We start from the raw sequence: 20307 nt of genomic DNA, 5'->3' as shown, positions 1-20307 counted from the left end.
CGGAAGCGGCCCAGACCACCTCTGTTTTCTTGATCCCTGTTTCCCCGACCCCCCCCACCACCACCACCACCATCAGGGATGTCATGACAAATACAAAATAAAGGTCCGAAAAATAGCCGGGGAACTCTGCCAGCATGAGGTAACGTGCCGCCATTTTGTTTAGTTTTTTATATGAAGGCCCCTCATCGCCTTTTTTCTTCCCTGGTCTCCTGCCTCCTTTATTATTGACGGATGTCCTGCGCAGGCGTTTTCATCCATGTCTCTCAGCAGCTTTGCAGGATGCATTCAAAAGTGTGTGTGTGTTGTGATGGGGGGAGCAGGACGGAGGGGAGGGGGCGGGGGGGATTTCCTTCACATCTGTTGGCTTCATTTCGCTCCAAGTTTGTTTTCCACCATCAAGGGGAAGGTGTCCCCCATCTCCAAGCGACGACGGTGTTGTCTCGCTTCCTTCCTCTTTGTCCTCATAACACTTGCACCTCACTAAATGGTACTTTGAAAAACGTTGCTCTTAAATTGTTGGACACACTCGCGCGGTTGTTTTCAAAATGGCCAACCGCGCCCCAAACAAATTGCATTATAAGGGTAAACATGAAATCTCTTGTTTTTGTAACGGATCTATACTTCATAATTGGTAGATCATTCGGACAACAATATAAATATTTCTCTTCCTCCCTTCCGTGATGGTCGGTGATATTTTCTGGCTTGTCTCCAGACAATCGGCGAATCCTCCTGGATTTTTTTTCTTTTTTTTTGTTTTCCAAACGGGACACCACAAGCCTTTTCCTGTGCTCAGCGCGACGGGGGTTTCGATAAACTACTAGCCCACTAAAAATACTGGGCCAGGAGGCCTTTTCCTGCGCGTGGGCCATTGAGGAAGAAGGAAGTGGCAGAAGGCGGGTGGGCGACATTATAAAGAGCGGTCCTCCCCGCCGCCCCCCCCACACGAAGTCTTGTCGCCAGTGGAAGTGGAGGTGAGCTCGGTCCCACTTTCTCTTTTGTGCGGAGGAGCCTGAGGCGCGAAGGGCTTGAGGTCTGCGCGGGGGGCACTTCGGTTCTCGTCCCTGCTGGTCGGGGTGAGTCGAGGACAGCCAAAAAAAAAAAGGCCAAAATGAAAATTGAGATTACATTTGAGTTTTTCTTTCCAGGTACGAGTAGGGAGCTGGTCTCGCCTAACACATGTGTCTGGCACACTTGTGTTTATTTATTCTCGCACATATCTGTAAGTATTTTATTTTGGAGAGGAAAATTTAAAAAAAAAAAAACAATCGGTGTTTATCAAACAGAAATGTAAAATTCCTCTCCATCTTTACGCACAGATTGAATGGACCTAAATATGGGAAGATTTACAAACAAAAACATACGCTATGATTGGAGAGCACGTGATAGCGAAATAGTACCGTAATTTTCGGACTACAAGTCGCGGTTTTTTTCATAGTTTGGGTGGGGCGGGCGACTTGTATACATATATATGTTTTTTTCCCTTCTTTGGGCATTTTATGGCTGGTGCAATTTATACTCCGGTGCGATTTATAGTCCGAAAATTACGGTAGTTGAATTGTACCGCAAATTCCTTTCAGCGGTTGTTGCCTTGTCCCATTGTATTTTTTCTTCTTTTTTTCCAGAGAGGATGGCGATGGCGTCGGCAACGGAAGGGAACGGGGCGTCCGCCGGCTACGTGAAGGAGTTCACTCGCCACTGCGGCGACGTGCTGCTCAACCTGAACGAGCTGCGGCACCGCGCCATCTTGACCGACGCCACCCTGGCGGTGGGCCACGCGCGCCTGCGGGCTCACTCGGCCGTGCTGGTGGCCTGCAGGTGGGTGCACGCAAAACGAAATGTTTTTGGAAAAATGTTGCCAATAAGCAAAGGTTCCGCAAAACTACAATGGATTAAGATGTTAGAATGTTTTTTTATTTTTGTTATTGAGGATAAGGACTGTGAATACTGTTACATTATTTGTCTGAACGTGTTGAAAAAAACTCTCAATGCTAACCATTAGCATGTCAATGGCGTTTTCAATTCTAACTTAGCATTATCTCGTGTGGGCGTTTCTTTTGATTGATGCTCTGCAGCTCAGCTCCACCGGAGAATTGACTTTTTTTTTTTTCCCCCCCCTCCCCTCCTCAGCGGGTTCTTCTATTCGCTCTACACGCGGCCGGTGCAGCACATGAGCGTGTCCCTCCCGAGCCACTTGGAGCCCACCAGCGTGGCCCTGCTGCTGGACTTCATGTACACGTCCCGCCTCCCGCTGACCCCTGCCACCGCCCCCGGCGTGCTTGCCGCGGCGGCCTACCTGCAGATGGACCACGTGGCCGACACCTGCCGGGACTTTATGCGGCTGCACTGGTCAGAATCTTTTAAAAATTAAATACTATAAAACAAATAAACAATTTCACTTGTATGTTACAATATAATATAAATATATTTTTTAAATTTCTATTTTATATCTATATTTGATATTTATTTAGCGCATTATATAGCGCCATGATATTTTCAAAGCTCATCTACTGATGAGAAAATGTTCGTCTGCATTTTGAACCTCAAATGCTTCGATTTTTTTAGCGGGGAAAAGATGAGAACGACACACGCCCGATTGGAGCTGGACCCCCGGGTGTCGGTAGCCTCTGTGGCCCCTAAAAGTGGACACCTGCCTCATCTTGGACCGCAGGCAGCTCAGAAAGTCAGGTAAGAACTGGTAGCCCATTTGGGAACTATTTAGGGGGGGGGGGGCTGATGGATCTGACCTTCAAGCAGTACTTTTTCCAGGGCCCCGGGTGAGGCCGAGGGCCCGCTCACACCGGGGGCCTTCCCGGCACGCGGGCCCGCTTCAGAGGAGCTAAAGAAGGAGCTCGTGTCGCCCCCGCCGTCTCCCGACAGCCCCGCTCGCTCCAGCTGCCAGCCGAGCTCCCCGGCCGAGTCCAAAACCTGCAAGGAAAATCTTGAGGTCAGTTTAGTGGGAAAGCGACGTAACATATCAAATGGGAAAACCCAAGCGCGTCGTTTGAGTGCTCCGTTCTGTCAATTCCACTCACGCGAGATTTGAACAAGCGTTGGCTGTTTATGTGTGTTCCCCCCAGTGTGGCAGCAAAACCACCGCGTACCCAAAGTCCTGCAACTGGAAAAAATACAAGTACATTGTCCTCAACCCTCTCTGCGCCGGGAGCTCAGTGAAGGAGGAGCCGCGCGGCGGCGACGCCACGGCCGTGACACAGGCGTGGCCTGGAGAAGTGCCTGGTCAGATTGATAGGTGAGGACGAGGTCGCCGTTGCGACACACGACCTTCGTCTGCTCACAATCTCTGCTCGCCAGACAGGGGCGGGCCTCCTGCTACGAGGGTTCTGGCCGAGCCCCTCCCCTCGGGTCACCCGCCTCCGTGGACGAAGGGACAGGTAACGCCTTCCTTCCTTCCTTCCTTCCTTCCTTCCTTCCTTCCTTCCTTCCTTCCTTCCTTCCTTCCTTCCTTCCTTCCTTCCTTCCTTCCTTCCTTCCTTCCTTCCTTCCTTCCTTCCTTCCTTCCTTCCTTCCTTCCTGAAATACATTCACACCACCTTGGTTGTTTTTCTCTCTCTCCCACTCCACAGCTACCACTCATCAGAAACATCACGCCGTCAAGCGAGAGTGCTCCTACGCGCCTTACGGTTACCCGGGCAACGCTAAAGGAGGCAAAAGCATCCTCTCGGGTGAGGCTCGGATGTCGCCTGACGACCCATGTGGTTCGAATTTGCTCCGAAACCAGAACCGCGAGTCCACCGTGATGTGGGTTGAAAATCCGTTTGAACTGAAACCCCGCAGGCGACAAGCCGTACCTCTGCAACGTGTGCGGGGCCCGCTTCAACCGGCCGGCCAACCTCAAGACGCACGCTCGCATCCACTCGGGCGAGAAGCCGTACCGCTGCGACACCTGCGGCGCCCGATTCGTTCAGGTGAGCCGCCGCATTGCCGCTACTTCGGATTAGCATTAAGCTCGCAAAGCTAAGAGGTTGTTGTTATGTTCAGGTGGCTCACCTGCGGGCGCACGTCCTGATCCACACGGGTGAGAAGCCGTACCCGTGTCACACGTGCGGCACCCGCTTCCGACACCTGCAGACCCTCAAGAGTCACCTGCGCATCCACACCGGAGAAAAACCTTACTCGGTGAGTGCCGAATCAAAAACGGGTGCAATGATTCAAGGCGAGGTCAAATGTTCATTTTGGGTGTTTTTCGGCCAGTGTGAAAAGTGCGAGCTCCGCTTCCGCCACAAAAGCCAGCTGCGCCTTCATCTGCGCCAGAAGCACGGCGCCGTTACCAACACCAAGATCCACTACAAGGTCCTGACTGAGCCGTACCCGCCCGTTCTGCAGGCCTGCTAAAAAAAAAAAAAAGGCTGAACGACACGATTTTTTTCTGAACGGTATATTTGTCACTGCCCGTTATTGGTTGGTGGTTTAGCTGTCTGTAAAAAGACAAACTTGCCGAGTTTGAGAGTAGAGCGGTAAGAAAAGTCGGATTAGAGTGTAACAGAAAGTGTGTTTGGAAGTTTGTGAAGAGTTTGAGAGGAAGTCCTGCCCAAAGAGAGGTTTTGTAAAGTATGTTCAGTGAACCCTTACCATTCGACAACTTCAAACAAAGACATTGACAATCAAGCATAAAGATTGTTTTGCAATTTTTGAATCCCAATTTTTGAAGCTAAAATAATGAAGGACAAAGTCTGTTCAGGCACAAAATGGTGAGGGTTCACTTCAGGTGGTCGAAGGAAGTTTGACGTGTGGACGTTTGAGCTCATTCATTTAAAAGGCACTTTGAATGACAATTGTGTTGTTTCTTGCATTGAACTTGGCACGTGAGAGGCCTGGCCTGGCGCCTTGCCCTGCTCTCTGAAATAATTTATGCATCTATACCCACTTGAGAAAGTCCAAGCGGGCAAAGGACTTTTGCGGATATATAACCGTACAAATTGTCTCCAAGAGAGTCGGGAATTATTGGATGATTCATTTGCAGGTCAAAGATGCTTTTGTGTTATTTCAATTAAACTGCAGCCTTGATATCATGTCTCTTTATTTTTTAGAATTGACACAATACATACCGTATTTTCCGGACTATAAGGCGCACCTAAAAACCTAAAATCTTCTCAAAAGTGCGCCTTATACTCCAGTGCGCCTTATATATGGACTAAATTCCTAAATTCAAACTGGCCCGAAGCATTGTGTCATGAAATCAATCATAAGTGGCCCGCTGAAGACTATGAATCATGAATCAAAAAGACTATGGATCATTATTTTGTGATTATAAAGTCATTTGTTGCATCTGAAGTTGAAATAAAAAAGATAAAATGGAAAATGATATGATTTGGATTAAAAATCTGACATGATGCATTAATGGTGCGCTTTATAGTCCGGTGCGCTTTATGTTGGGATTAAGTTTTAAAATGGGCCATTCATTGAAGGTGCGCCTTATAGTCCGGAAAATACGGTACTTGTTTCATTTTCACGGAACGTCATTGTCGTATTTTAAATCAAGAGGACAGATTTTTTAAAATAAAAACAAAATTCAAGATACTATTAAGGGGGGGGGGGGGGGCATAATCAAGTAAATTGGCCTTATTCTCCCGATATGTCAAAGTTCCACATGACTGTCACATCCCTATCTGCTGCCATATGGAAACGATGAAAAAATTGCTGCCACTTGTTTCCTGCTTGACCCTCACACTGTTGCCATAGCTGGTGTTTCCTGGGGGGCGGGGCGAAGCGGGGCGGGGCCTGAACTCTCTCACCCTCTGTCACCTGACGCAACATGAATTATGACGATAAGCAAACCCGGGTTGGGGGGGGGGGGGGTGGGGGCGTGTCTGTCCCAGCTGACAACAACTTCAGCAAATCAACTTTAACGTTTTCTTTTTAAATTCAACCTGCCCCGTCTTTTATTACCCCGAGAAGTCATTAAACGCCGTGGCAAACGTCATTTATTGCATTATTTTTAAAATTGTTACCTGACCAAAAGAAAAGCCGGTTGGTGCTTTTGAGCATTTAAAAGGCAGCCCTTCGCAACACCCCCCCACACACGCGTCTAGAGGAACACGAACCGCCGGGTCGGTTCTGTGCTTTGACTTCATCGACTTCGGAACAAGTCGATGAGAACATGACCAGAATGATAATACAGAGAAGGTTCCAAGTACAAGAGGTAAGTCAAGTGTTACTGGCAGGTTAGCACTATTTAACAGGTTCTTCGCGAGCGTAACATATGTACATTTTACGGCTACTTCTACGGTACAAGAATAATTCTTTTCAATCAAGGGGTGTTGTTGGATGAGTAAATTGTGTGTTAGTCTTGTTTGTGCCGTTATTTTTTAATTCGTCTTTCGGGGAATTTAGTTTGTCGCTAATGCGCATGCGTTACGACACGTCATTTACGTAGACTTTGGTTATGCTTAGACGTGCTCCGTTGGCGTAAAGCGCAAGACTTCGTAAATTTTTTTTTTTTTTTTTAATGAATTTATTTTTTAAACTTGATGTATACACGCGAATCTTTTTGTTGTTTATATTCCTAAACAATTAAAAAAGCTTGCAAATCCTAATTGGGAAAAAAAAAAGTGTGTTCTTCAGCTCCATTGAAGCCCACTTCAAGAGGAGCCAGGTGCCTCCCACATGTTTTGCAGTGCACTCCTCCTTCAGCAGGTGGGTCACCTCCTTTTTCACAGCACATCGAAAAGTGCGACTTTGTGAAATTTCCAATCCTTCATCACAATGTACCTTGAATGCTATCATTTTCCAAAATGAAAGTTGATGGTTGTGGGTTTTTTTTTAGGTGGTGATTTCTTTCCCCTTGTCACACAATCTAGTTTCCTTCCTCAGTAAAAACTTTTACAAGTTGTTCATGATTAACCCACCAATGTTTTAAGGAGCCCCAGCCAAAGCAAGTTAATGATTACGCTTTACCTGTTAGCATTTGCCGACATACTTTGTCTCCAGATCCCTCAGCGATGGCCGGCGTCCGACCTGGAGCGGAGAGTCGGCGCAGCGGCGAAGCCGAGGAGCCCGACGGGGGCTGGAGCTGGGTGCTGGTGGGGGCCCTTTTCGTCAGCACCAGCCTGGTGTTCGGGCTCATGCGCGGCTTGGGCATCTTTTTTGTGGAGTTTGTGCAGTACTTTGATGAGAGCGCTCAAGCCATCTCGTGGATCGCCTCCACCGGTCTGGCGGCGCAGCAGTTCTTCAGTGCGTAACCCTAACCCTCGGTCCTGAAGTTAGGCAGTGAGGCAGCGTGTTGTTGTGTGGCAGGCCCCCTGGGCGCGGCCTTATCCAAAGCCTACGACGCGGGGCCGGTGGTGATGGCGGGAGGCTGCCTGGCTGGGCTGGGCTTGATTCTGGCCTCGCGGGCCACCTGTTTGCTTCACCTCTACCTCACCATGGGCCTCCTGACTGGTACGTCATCGCACGGGGCCATGAGGATACAAGTCTGGATTACTGGCCACGCACTAATACTGTCTGTTTGGACAGGTTTGGGCTGGGGCCTGGTTTTCACACCCATGGTGGCCACGGTCATGGCGAGCTTCCGCCAGCGGCGCAGCCTTGCCCTGGGGCTGGCCTTCTCCAGCATCGGCCTGGCGTCGTTCACCTTCAACCCGCTCTTTCAGTTCCTGGTGGAGACGTACGCCTGGCGCGGGGCCTTGCTCATCCTGGGCGGGCTCAGCTTCAACATCGTGCCGTGCGGGGCGTGCATTCGGCCACGGCGGCGGCCTAAGAAACCGGAGAAGGTCAAGGTGGGGTCAAATACACAGCAGTTGCCCGCTATTGTCTTGCTTTGGCGCCATCTTGTGGCATCTTGGTAACCAAGGAACTCCATATAATGGGGAACTTCGTTGAACCATGCTAAAGTTGTCATATTTGCTTTGACTGAAATTAGAATCTTTTCAAATTTGCCTCGGCTGTCTAAGTCAAGGTTGAGTAAATGTTTTCCAAGTCCGGACTTTCTTGTCTTCCAGGCGGCTACGGAGAGCAGGCAGTCATGCGGCGGCGCCTTGCGGCAAGTGGCCTCCTACCTGGAGCTGTCGCTGCTGTGCGAGAGGCCTTACGTCACCTACGCTTTAGCCATCAGCCTCCTCAACGTGGGCTACTTTGTGCCTTACGTCCACCTGGTGGCCCACAGCCGACACGCCGGCTTCTCCGAGTACCAGGCCGCCTTCGTCATGTCCGCCGCCGGCGTGACCGACATCCTGGGCCGCGTGGCCTCGGGCTGGTTCTCGGACCGGGGCCACTTCCGCCTCATCCACCTACTGAGCGCTTGGACCACGCTGGCCGGGTTGTCCATCATGCTGTTGCCAGTCAGCTCCATGCGGGGCTCCTACGCCGCCCTGGTGGGCGTCAGCCTCTTCTACGGCTTCTCCTCGGGGGCGCTGACCTCGCTGGCCTTCACGGTGGTGCCGACGGTGGTCAGCGCCGAGCGCGTGATGGGGGCGCTCGGGCTGTTGCAGCTTATCGAGAGTTGTGCGGGACTGCTGGGATCACCTCTGTCAGGTAGGAGCAACCACCCTGTATAGAGCCGACTATTTCTTGCTCCGCTTTTATTTGCCAGTTGACGAACTGAATGTAGCATTTCAGCTAAATGTGTAACCAAGTGAGTCAATTACAAAGTTAGCAGTGGATCGAATTATTCTACAACGTATGGCTTCCCCATGTCAGTTTGACATGTCATGACCTAAAAACAAACAAAGAAAAAAAAACCTCTGTGGTAGTCAAACATTGACCCAAAGTTATTTGCCAATAGCGCTTTTGCGTTACTCAAGCATGCCTTGTCTGGCCCTTCCTTCCAGGGCTGCTCCGAGACATCACGGGCAACTACATGGCCTCCTTCGTGGTGTCGGGTGCCTTCTTCCTCCTCAGCACTCTGACCATGGCCACGTTGCCCCACTTCTTCGCCCGCACGGATCCGCCGCTGCTGCCGGTTATGCCGCCAATGGTGCCAGACGCCGAGACGCAAAGTCCCAGCTCGGAGACTGAGCCGATGAATGAGTCGCCCGGTGACTCCAATCAGTGAGGGGCCACACAGCCACTCCTCAAAAAAAAAAAAGAATACGGGTTAGAGAAGGTCAAAGTGAAGCTTATCCTGTTGCCTTTTTAAGTTCATCCTGTGATTTCAGACCAAACTTTTTGCCAGGAGTGAACATGAGGAGGGCAAATGATTTACATTTGTACATTGTCATTGAAATGAAATGTTTTTCCAATTCCATGTAAACTGGGAATCTATTGAAGATGGTAGCAGCATACTCCACTGGTGTTAAATTGACGCACCCACCGGTGCCCAAAAAAGTAGTCCCAACGATATTCATAAGAATGAGCTTTACGCACGTCCCTCACACTCAGGAGTACAGGACCGCTGTTACTTAAGTGCCTTAGACAATAATTGTGTCTTTATTTTGTAGTTATGAGGAAGATAATAAATGCTGGTTACTTGAGTGCTTGGTTGGATCATTCACCCGCGCACCCCTTTGCTTTGGCTTCCTGAACTTTGCTGACACTATTTTGGAAGATACTTGTGTAGGACTTAAAAGTGATGTGCGATTACCGTTTTTTTCCATGTATAATGCGCAAAATCTAACTAATTTATTGTCCTAAAATCCGGGGTGCGCATTATACATGAGTACAAATTTTTTTTTATTATTGTTTAAACTCTGGATATCATACGGAGGCCGCCATTACAGATGCGCTTTCTTTCTTCTCTGCTGTTCACTTCAAACACGCTCCATACAAACACAATGCTCTCGTATCAGACACTCGCTCGATCACCTGCTCGTTTGCTGTCACAATGTAGCCTACGCAAATCCGAAACATTTCTTCGCTATCGAGTTTGCTAGCGCATGCGCAGTGATGCTGATGGGCAGAATAACATCCGGTTGTTCCCAAAGATGATCTTTTTTCTGAAATAACTTTACGTTCACAGACCTAAGTAGGAGTCCAAATTTGGGTGCGTATTATACATGGGTACAGGCTTTTTTTCCAGCATCAACATGCCATTTTTAGGGTGCGTCTTATACATGGGGGCGCATTATACATGGAAAAAACGGTAGCGTTCCTGAGCAAGAGAAATGCTCATCACATCTTTGTTTTTTAAACTGATTTTAAGATTAAACTTTAAACTGTGAAGAAGAAGAAAAAAGAAATCAAGCGAAGAGATACAAAGTGAATGCAAAGTACGCCTCTTTTGTGCCGTGTGACGTGTCGGAACGCGGAATGAATCTCGTTCGTTGAGGGAAAGACGGAGAGTTAAATGAGGACAAATCGCGCACTCTGGTGGAAGAGACTCGAACTGACAGTTTGTTGGCTTAGTTCGGCTAGCTAGTACATAGTCACCATTTAATTTCAAGCACTGTTAAGACTGGAAAAAAATACTGAGAAAATAGTGCACGGCCTTTCTTGATTTGTTTTTGCCTCGGACTTCAAATGCAAAGTCTGTTTTATTGTCAATTTTTTCACATGCCAAGATACAAAGAAATCGAACAAACAATCGACAAAGGACTTGAAGGGCATCCTGGGCGCAAAGCACACCCACTGGCGTGTACTTGGCCATCAAAACTTATAAATCACAGACGGACAAGTTCACCATCAAGTTCACCTTGTCAACGCCGCAGTGTAAACTAGCAAGGACAATAAAATGCATTTATTTGATCTGCATTTGTTGGACAAGAGACAATTCTGTCCGAAGAAGTTTCAACATTTTCAAATCGAATTATTCCAAAATATACCCCTTGGCGACAAGACAGAAGCAAGCATTTGCCCTAAATATTTTTTTCTTTTAGAATTTGCCGTCGGTGCTGCGACGCTTGAGCTTCTCTGGGTTGTTAGAAGCCATGTGCGAGAAGTCTCTGAAGATGTGCTGGTAAGTTTCGTCACCTGTGCGACACAAGAGAGGTAAAACCAATTACAAAAAAAAAATACGAAGAGTACAAGAACACATAAATAACCCCCAAGAAGCCGACTGATAGGAATCATCCATAAATAAGCCCCCATGAAGTCTGCGGATAGGAACGTAAAGTGCCACTAGATGACGCTGCCGTCTCGAAATGTACGCAGAAGAAGAGCGTGTTGCCGGAAAAAAAGTGGAAGCCACCCGTAAGTCAACGAGCAAACTTGTTTAGACTAAAGACAGGCGTTCAGACGGTAGCAACGTTTCCCAAAAGCTAAACAGATAGCAAACGGATCAATTGTCATCTCTCAAAGTCCCACTTTGCGTCTATTTGAGGTTGACCTCGAAGCGGGACAAGTAGGAAGCAGCGCGCATGCGCACAAATGCACTTTACCTGGTAGTTTACGGCAGGTGGCACGCTGCACAAACGGGTGAGACTAGAAGCGTGCAAAGACACACAAAGTCACAAATGCTGACCGCCAGGGTCTCTTTGTTTTAGTTTTTAAACAAGCACACACAAAACCAGGTTACAAGAAGCAAGCCTGCAAAGCAAAAACACAACGCTTGAGCACAAAGGCTGCAACACAAAAGTAAGCATGCTTCCTGTTTCATTCCATTTTCACAGTGTTTTGACATTTTGGCCCTTTCAAAGAGCCACACGCTTAAGTGGAAGAAGGAATGGTGATCATAGAAGACTCTTTGGTGTACCGTCGTCATGGATTCTGAGCGAGAAACTGGATTTTCACGCTTTGCCTAAGAAGGCGGAGTTCCCTTTACACGCCATCTCCAATGACATTTGCAACAGTATAAATACGCAGAGTAAAAAAAAAAGGTGACACTGCAAAAGCAGTGTGAAGGAAAAAAAACAAAAAACAAAAGCCCCTTTCTGTCAGAACTACTCATTTTGTGCTCCCGCTTATATGGTTCTTGAAAGCCTGGAGGCTCTTCCTGGATTGGACCTGCCCGCTCCCTGCCCCGGTGCCCCCAGCCGGCGCCTGCCCCTTGGAGAGACCTGATTTTCCGAGGGATCCATCCAGCTCCTGCATCTCCCTGTTCATCTTGGCGATTCGGAGTCTGCGGGGATAAAAAGAGCATCGGGCAAGTTTTCCCTTTTCGCCATCAAGGGGCAAATTTTTCTTCCCGATGCTCACAAAGTGACAATGTCGGCGTTGGCGTTGTCCACGGCGATGGTTATGGGGTCCTTTTGGCTTTTGTCTCTGGCGTTGTAGTCCGCGCCTCGTTTCAGGAAGAGGCACACCAGCCTGAGTTCACACACAAGCCCGTATAAAATTGAAATGGAGCACTATTAGCCCTACTAGCTCGTTCCTGTGGAAACGTTGAATTAGCTTGCTAGCCGTTACACGTCAAGAACCTGGGCTTGTCTAGAGAACTACTTTAAGATGTCTTCCAACGCTCCAGTTTTGACTGACTGTTGCGAGTATGCTAACAGACTGTTCGCTAATATGCTAACAGTTGGTCTGCTAACATATAGCAAGAGTACAAAATGCTTTTGAACTTGGGGTCGTGGGGTCGCAAAGGCTAAGATGCTCACGGTTGTTATGCTAATTGGAAGATACGAGCTGACAAAGTGATAAGAAGAAGAATCGACCCAATGCGAGAAATATCGAATAACTGATAGTCATCAGCCGTTCTTTTCAAAAACGGACATCATTAGCCAAGTGTTGTCTTTCCATTACAGACGGGGACACGTGTGTGTGTGTGTGAGTGTTTGTACCCGGTGTGACCCAATATGGTGGCGTGGTGAAGCGGACCTCTCCCATTTCTGTCCGCCTGGTTGACGTCAGCGCCGTTCTGCAGCAGGAATTCGCACGCCGCCAGAGCATTCTGCTCGGAGAGGAAGGAAGGAAGGTGGGAAGGAAGGAAGGAAGAGAGGAAGAAAAAAAAAAGCTTCCCAACAATGGGCCGGAGGAACCCTCACCACCGAGACGGCCTGGATCAGCGGCGTGCGGGCCTCCTCGGCCGCGTTGACCCAGTTGACGTTGGCGCTGTGGGCCAACGCGTCGGCCATGACGGGGAAGTTCTGCAGGGCGGCCGCGCGGTACAGCAGCGCCCCGGAATGAAGGCCGCTCAGATCCTCCTCTTCGTCATTGGCATCTAAGGTACAACACAAATATTGATAGCGTCGGGAACTTGTTTTTTTTTTTTTAAACGTGCGTGAACGCCGACCTCTGCGGGACCCCATGTCGTGCTCTTGGACCTCAATCGGGCTCGACGCTAAGGGGAGAGAGAAAGACGTGTGACAAGGCAGGCGTCTCGTCGGCGGTTCCGTCGTGCGTTACCCGATCGCGGCAGGGTGGCTCGGCTCGGTTTGGGTTTGAGCGGCGGTCGCTGCGCGCTGCGGTCTTGCGTGGCCGCCCTGTTCCTTTTATCGCTCGGACGCTTCTGCCACGTGTTCTGACCCGTCTCCGGCAGCTTTTGGATGAACTTCTTGTCCACGTATTTGGAGCGGATCCAGGCCTCCTTGTCCCCCCTGTTGTCGGGGAAGGCTCTCGTCAGGGGCAGATTGGAACGACGAGTGCAAAGAAGATGCGGAGTTGCTTCTGCACTTCCAAGCTTCTGAGCTAGAATCTGCCCAAAGCTACCTGGGACTGGAAGCGAGGGGCTTCTTCAAGGTGATCTGGTCAATCCGGGCCTCGTAGATGCCGTTGATGACGCCGTTGCCCAATTCGCACATCAGCTGCAAGGCACACCGAGACCTCAGTCATCTCAAGCCGCTCACACGAGAAGACAATCCCTTACCTTAATGAGTTCTGGCTCCCACGAGTCCAGCGTGAGGGAGCGCACTTTGGAGAAGTGGACCCCCAGGCTCCTGAAAGAGAGCAAGTTGGTGCGCCTGGGCCTGCCCGGGTCCAGGCGCCTGCATACCTGTGTATGCCCGAGCACACGATGCACAGAGTGATGCCGAGGTTGATGGAAGCCCAGTCGGGATCCGGCGCGGCGCAGTCGCAGCACTCGCCGTTCCCGCCAATGGCCCGGACCTCCTCCAAGGCCTTGAAGCCCTCGTCCCCTTCGCCGTCGGCGGGGTTCCCCGTCGACACCGAGCTACGGCGCTGCCGCTGCGAGACACGGGCCGCACGGTCGACGAGGGGAGGCGACGAGACGAGGCGGGTCTCGCCGGCAAATTCTCACCGGACTGCGTTGGAGCTCCCTGCGCTCGTGGTAGGCCGAGGCGATGCTGTTCTGCACGGCGCCGATCCACGTCTGCTGCTGCCTCTCCGAGTCGGCCTGTAACAGACAGCTTCTGCGCCCGCCTTAGAGTCGGCCGGCGGGGACGCCGTTGTCGCCGGGCGGGACTCACTTGGACGGGGAGACCACTTCCAAACAGAAGCGCCGCTCGCTCTCGCCGTTGGGCTTGACCGTGCACAGACGCAAGTCCTCCACCACCACCGTGGGCTGGTCCTGAGAGACGAGCAGACGGCCCAGACCCCTTTTGGCTGCGTTCCCCTTTTCGCCCAAAGCAACAAGCCTCATCTTTGTTTGCTCACCTTGAATTTCTTCTGATACACCAGCTGATTCTTCTGAATGGAGAACCAACGCCTGAGGGAGGAAGGGAAGGAAGGAGGGAGACGTGAGAAGAAGAAAAGATCACAAGAGATCTTTTTTTTTTTAAACCTGTTCCATGTCTTGAAGGCGTTGCTGGCCCGTTTGTAGAGGTAGCCTTCCATGGCAACTCCGTCGGCGGCGTCCGGTTTGAAGTCCATGATGGAGTCGTCGTAGGAAACATCCTGGAAAGCCCCGAATCCATTTTTAGCTGATTTGATGCCTTTTGAAACTCCAGAATGCAAAAATATGCTCAAGAGCGGACGTAGAACTTGAAATTGAAAAATGACGTCGTTCGAACTCTTTCACTGCCATTGACGCGTATAGACGTCAAAGTTGTATTTCAAAGGCAGCCCAGATGAAATACAACTTTGACGTCTATACGTGTCAATGGCAGTGAACGAGTTCAAATGTGCCCATTGATTGTGAAATGTTGTCGTGAATTTGGAATGATGCTTTGAGAATTGTGGAAGGGAGAAAAAAGTAGATATACACTACCGTTCAAAGGTTTGGGGTCACCCAAACAATTTTGTGACCCCAAACTTTTGAACGGTAGTGTATATATTTATTTACATAATTATTTATAGATTATATATATAATCTTCTGTGTAAAAAATCTTATAATATATATGTATACTTATATTCATAGATTATTTATAATCTTATACAAATATAAGATATAATTTATAATATTTAATTCATAATATTTTATTATAATAATATCTACACTACCGTTCAAAAGTTTGGGGTCACCCAAACAATTTTGTGACCCCAAACTTTTGAACGGTAGATATATATTACGTATAAATATTTCAAAACGTTGAATTGGTTGAAAAATGTTTTTAGGAGAATTGTTGAAAAAGTGTCCAGATGTTCTGAATTTGAAGTTGCGATGCTTTGAATGAACCTTTTTCTTGATGGCGGCGTGCCTTTGCTCCATGTCCCTCTTCTCTCGGGCTGAATTCAGGACAAACTGCCGATGCTGTTGAAACAGAGCAAAAAGGCAAGATGGAGGGAGGCAAGACGCTCATTCTCGTCTTCTCCTTGCATCCGATGACGACAAGTTCATTTCCTGTCTTTTGACAGACGGACGGACGGACGGACGGACGGACGGAGTGTGTGATCTTGTGAACTATTTCCTGTTGTTGCTGGCTCTTTCCTGTCACGCTGGCAAGTCGTGTGCCACGCAAACGCTCTCAGGAAACCTTTGAAATCATCGCAGCCATGACAAGAACCGCTTTTCAGATCCAACATTCAAATTGGAATATCACAAGAGTCAAATTATTATTATTATTATTATTTTTTACGTTCAATTTGGTATGTTAAGACATTAAAGACGCATGTTTTCAAGTCATACTTTCAAGATTGATGACAATGAGGTTGTTTATTAAGTCTTATTTTCCATCTAAAGATCTACAAGAGCCATATTGGATATTTAAGAATGATATTAGATGTAATATATAATAAATAAAATAAATGTAATAATATATCGTCCTATATATATAATATACTATATTATAATATATATATATACACATATATATTGAACGGTAGTGTAAATATTATTATAATAAAATATTATGAATTAAATATTAAAAATTATATCTTATATTTGTATAAAATTATATATAATCTATGAATATAAGTATACATATATATTATAAGATTTTTTACACAGAAGATTATATATATAATCTATAAATAATTATCTAAATAAATATATACACTACTGTTCAAAAGTTTGGGGTCACCCAAACTATTTTGTGACCCCAAACCTTTGAACGGTAGTGTATATATGAATACAGTATTTAAATATTTGAGAGAGAAGAAGTTGTAATATTGCATGAATATAGTGTTTTGTTTCTTCCCCAAAAAACAACAACAATCATCGTCACAATCACCTCTTCGCTTAGTTTTTGCCGATAATGGTCCAGTTCTGCCAAGGACTGGTAGCCATTCTGGAACAGCTGGGCCTGAGCGTCCATTAGCGACAACATCTAAAAATAGAAAAAAAAAAGAATTGCCCAACAAAATGTGGATGAGCTCAAATGTGATGCACGCATTTTTAAAAAGGTGACCAGGTTGCACTCACGGCCATCAACAGTTCCGTCTTCTTTTTGGCCTCGATGATGTTAATCTGCGAGGAAAAGACTTCAAACTTCAAAAGTGCGGCCTCGAAACCCGTCGCCATGTCTTTGCTGACCTCCAGGACGTAGTCGAGGGCGCCCGATCGGAAGGCCCGGCGGGCGTTGAGCAGCGCGCCGCTGGCCTCCTCCACCTCGTGAGGCTTCCCGCGAGGCGCCTGAGCGTTCCTGGCTAGCGCCCCCTCCAGGGACTCGCTGCTACGCTCAAACTCCTTGCGCGCGTCCTTGAAGCGCCGCACGTCTCTGGAGAGAACGCCAAATTGGGAAGGTGAGTGAACCCACCGCCCGCCCGCCACGCTGAAATTGAGCAGCTCCTCACTCTTTGACAAATGTCTGGAGCTTCGTCTTGACCGACTTCTGCGTGATGTCAATCACCTCCTGAAAGGACAACGTACATGTTGAATATGGTCCAAGATGACTTCTAACTACCGTTTTTTCCCATGTATAATGCGCAAAATGTAACTAATTTATTGTCCTAAAATCTGGGGTGCGCATTATACATGGGTACAGGCTTTTTTCCAGTATCAACATGCCATTTTTAGGGTGCGTATTATACATGGGGGCGCATTATATATGGAAAAAAACGGTATTTCGTGCCCGAGCAGCAAACCGAATTTTGAACTAACGTCACACCTGAAGCCAAATTTGATATTTTCAAAGGTAGAGTAGTTTATCAGAGCCCTACCAAATTTTGCTCTCACGTCACCCCTGGCAAAAAATTGGATATTTTAAAGTTGCCATACAAGAAAAGAGTGTAGCGGCCCCCCCAGAGTGGTTTATCAGAGCCCTACCAAATATTTCACTAACATTACACCTGGTGAAACATTTTTTATTTTAAAGTCGTCATACAAAAAAGGGTCTGTAGCGCCCCCTAAAGTAGTTAATCAGAGCCCTACCAAATTTCGCACCAATGTCACATCTGGCGAAAACTGTGATATTTTAAAGTCGCCGTCCAAAAAAGGGTCTATTTTGGCGAGTTCGACCCGAGACTACAAAAATTGTGTACAGTTGTACGTGCAAAAAAAGAAATATTTGAAACAAACCGCTCACCCCCTGCGCGTCCAAGATGACGGAGAGTTTTTGGGAAAATTTCTGCAAGCATTCCTGTAAGAAGAAAAACAACATGATTTGGACTTGCACAGTTGCCGATCAGCCCGCGGTTCTCACCTCCATGGTGGTGTCCCCGGAGCAGTGCTGTCCCAGACTCTGGAGGCCCGTCACAAAGCTCTTGCTGGTCTGCTGGTAGACTCGGCCGGCCTCCAGCATGGCCTGGCATTGTTTCACCAGCTGCCACACAAAAGCGCATTTTGTCTGCAGGTGGCCCATTTAGAGGCAATGCAAGAAGCTGCTTTGACTAAAGTTAACTGTGACCACTCTCACAGCGGCGCAGTCCTCCCTCTCGCAGATCCGCCGCCCACTAAATGACCAAAATTGTGTCTAGCCAGCTCGTCTAAATGAACTGGGCAGGGTGTAAGATTGAGCCCTATGATTTTGTTCTTAAAATACCCCAAACTTTTTTTTCCCTCATATTACAACTTCAATTTATAGAATAAATGAATATGTAACAATTTTATTCACACAAACCTCACCTTGTCTAATCGGGTCTCGAGTTCACCCACATCAGCTTGGACGGCTTCAATTTCCGCTCTGAAATGCACGCACACACACACACAGGCAATTTTATTTTTTTTAAATTAGCAATTAGCAATTTTTTTAATTAGCAACATTACTTTTGTATGCATTTTTCCAGTTTTTTTTTTTTCCAGAAATATGCTTTTTCCCCCCCTTTTTGGGAATTTTCCTGAAACTTTTTTCAATAAACATTTGACCCTACATGTCATATATGCCACATATCCATTTGATTCTGCTTTATTATAATACATCATGCAACCGATGTATTCCTTTCCATTCTCTTTCCGTCCGTATGTTTCGATATTTACATTTTACAATACTGTAAAGAGGAGAAGTACAAAATGGGGAAAGCTTAGTTGTTGTGTCAACGCCGGTGCGGTTTCACACTTCCTGCAGCGCTCGGCTTGCTTCCTGTTCACCTCAACTGTCACCTGGCAACACAACTTTTTCAAGTAACAAAATGGCCACACTGCCACTTTTGTCCAACTTTCGTGGCATCTTTGTTTTTCTGCTTCCTCTGTTCCAAGTTTCTCTGAGCTTACTGTGTGTGTGTGTGTGTGTCTGGGGGGGGGGGGTCAAGTTTGAAAGATGCCAGATCAGCTGCAAAGCACAATACTGACTGACTCAGACCTAGGGCACACCCAAAATCTGCTCTTGCTTTCTTATATACTTGCAACAGCACCATTTAGCACGACTTGCCTTGACATATGCTTCCACTTTATGGCTTTACATGCATATTATTAAATACAGTACTATTATTACATGACAAAAATCTCACGACACTCTACCAAATTGTCACAAAAATATATTTAGGGGCCTAGCGAAAAGCGATTTGAGTCAAAAACTTACTTTTGATTGAAAAGATGTGCATACACGCACACCTAAGCTATCACAAGACTTTTGCTTTTGTTACCTGAAGCGTGGGGAATCTTTCAAACACTCCTCAAAGTCCACTTTTATAGTCATAATCCTCTTCGTTTGGACGCAAAAAAACAATATAAAGTATATATTAAATAAATCCAATTTCGTCGTGGCAAGGTTTACTTGGTCATTTCGTTTCCTGCAGTTCTTGGGACTTGTTTAATTTGTGCGCCTAGCGTGCACGATGGATCTCGAGCGACGTTTGACGCGTCATCGGAACACACGCGCTCATAGGGGTGTGTTTTTCTTGTCTGCCAACGGGTTTTTCTTCCCACGCAAAATCTAACACCGCCCAGAGTGCGCGATAACAAACAAGATGCAAACACACACAGAAAAAACAACAACCACGTACTTTCAAGCCGAGCCTTGATGCCACATGACTGACGTCACGCACTCCGGAATTGAGTCACATGACTCGGATGAGCCATGACAGCGCTTCTTTGTGGAAAAATAAGCGTCTGAAGCCATGCAGTGCCAAACTGTACAATTTGTTAAAATACGGGGCATGGAAAATGCTTTTTAACTGATTTTTGGTACCACCCGTGTTCGTTCTTTTCATATACAATCGGTAAAGCAGGGGTCACCAAACTACGGCCCGCGGGCCGGATACGGCCCGCGGGACCGTTTAATCTGGCCCGCCAACCCTGAATAAATTGTATTATTAAACTTTTTTTTTTTTTTTGCTCATTTTGCCTGCAATGACTGCGTTTCCCCAGTAGATGGGGAAGCGCTCGCCTGCGCATTTACTACCGGAAGCCGTGTCAGAAAGCTCGGTGCACACTCACAAGTGCGTGTACGGACATGGCGCACTCGCGCTCTATTTGTATCAGTCCCGAATTTAGAGCGTGGGCTGTGACGACAGCATTCTTGTAATTTGCGCGCTGAGCTTTCAGATGCAGTTTTGCGCTAAAGCCACCCACAAACCTTCCCCTGGAATCCTTCCGTTAAAATGTCGCCCAAGTAAAGCAGTGCCGAGCGTTTAAAAGAGTTGCCAATTTGGCTCGACGTACGCGACGTGACGTTCAGCCACATGAACGTCAACATCTACCCGTCACAGATCGAGGTAAACGGACCAACACCTCGGATCTCGCCTAAGAATTGCCACAACAAATTTTACTCCAGACTATGACGCACTATCAAACTTTAACAAAAAAGACAGCAGTGTCTACAAGCCTA

The 20307-nt window shown here is 47.5% G+C and overlaps 3 protein-coding genes across 9 annotated transcripts; 2 read left to right on the top strand and 1 right to left on the bottom strand.

Moving 5' to 3' along the window:
• The first annotated feature begins 569 nt into the window (after positions 1-569).
• On the top strand, positions 570-5022 carry bcl6b (BCL6B transcription repressor). 2 transcript variants are annotated; one of them, XM_061279661.1, is made up of 12 exons: positions 570-1073; positions 1146-1219; positions 1623-1815; positions 2128-2346; positions 2563-2685; positions 2755-2944; positions 3078-3247; positions 3310-3389; positions 3582-3680; positions 3793-3923; positions 3997-4134; positions 4210-5022. In XM_061279661.1, the coding sequence occupies exons 3-12, from the start codon at positions 1628-1630 to the stop codon at positions 4348-4350; spliced, it is 1479 nt and encodes a 492-aa protein (XP_061135645.1). In that variant the 5' UTR covers positions 570-1073; positions 1146-1219; positions 1623-1627; the 3' UTR covers positions 4351-5022. The 2 variants fall into 2 exon arrangements, with proteins under 2 accessions (XP_061135645.1, XP_061135654.1); XM_061279670.1 differs by having other exon boundaries at positions 580-1073; positions 2767-2944.
• Positions 5023-5825: 803 nt separating this feature from the next.
• On the top strand, positions 5826-9425 carry slc16a13 (solute carrier family 16 member 13). 3 transcript variants are annotated; one of them, XM_061279700.1, is made up of 7 exons: positions 5826-6157; positions 6580-6651; positions 6946-7188; positions 7252-7395; positions 7471-7733; positions 7956-8487; positions 8784-9425. In XM_061279700.1, the coding sequence occupies exons 3-7, from the start codon at positions 6957-6959 to the stop codon at positions 9005-9007; spliced, it is 1395 nt and encodes a 464-aa protein (XP_061135684.1). In that variant the 5' UTR covers positions 5826-6157; positions 6580-6651; positions 6946-6956; the 3' UTR covers positions 9008-9425. The 3 variants fall into 3 exon arrangements, with proteins under 3 accessions (XP_061135684.1, XP_061135669.1, XP_061135679.1); XM_061279685.1 differs by having other exon boundaries at positions 6568-6651; XM_061279695.1 differs by having other exon boundaries at positions 6538-6651.
• A 954-nt stretch (positions 9426-10379) lies between these two features.
• acap1 (ArfGAP with coiled-coil, ankyrin repeat and PH domains 1) lies at positions 10380-19567 on the bottom strand. 4 transcript variants are annotated; one of them, XR_009713911.1, is made up of 23 exons: positions 19124-19465; positions 18168-18225; positions 17746-17865; positions 17629-17682; positions 16898-16956; positions 16638-16821; positions 16527-16571; positions 16336-16431; positions 15342-15416; positions 14507-14619; positions 14380-14431; positions 14193-14293; positions 14024-14135; positions 13760-13950; positions 13634-13703; positions 13477-13571; positions 13174-13364; positions 13061-13108; positions 12813-12988; positions 12609-12718; positions 12025-12135; positions 11268-11947; positions 10380-10860 (listed from the first exon to the last, which is right to left on the bottom strand). XR_009713911.1 is itself a non-coding variant. In XM_061274541.1 (23 exons), the coding sequence occupies exons 1-23, from the start codon at positions 19174-19176 to the stop codon at positions 10763-10765; spliced, it is 2274 nt and encodes a 757-aa protein (XP_061130525.1). In that variant the 5' UTR covers positions 19177-19465; the 3' UTR covers positions 10380-10762. The 4 variants fall into 4 exon arrangements, 3 of the variants coding, with proteins under 3 accessions (XP_061130525.1, XP_061130535.1, XP_061130516.1); XM_061274541.1 differs by having other exon boundaries at positions 11886-11947; XM_061274551.1 differs by lacking the exons at positions 10380-10860; positions 19124-19465 and adding an exon at positions 19484-19567 and having other exon boundaries at positions 11337-11947.
• Positions 19568-20307: the final 740 nt, after the last annotated feature.

Source organism: Syngnathus typhle, linkage group LG1 (assembly GCF_033458585.1).
Source record: "Syngnathus typhle isolate RoL2023-S1 ecotype Sweden linkage group LG1, RoL_Styp_1.0, whole genome shotgun sequence".
Classification (NCBI taxonomy): Eukaryota; Metazoa; Chordata; class Actinopteri; order Syngnathiformes; family Syngnathidae; genus Syngnathus; species Syngnathus typhle.
This window is presented reverse-complemented; position numbering and strand designations above follow the sequence as displayed.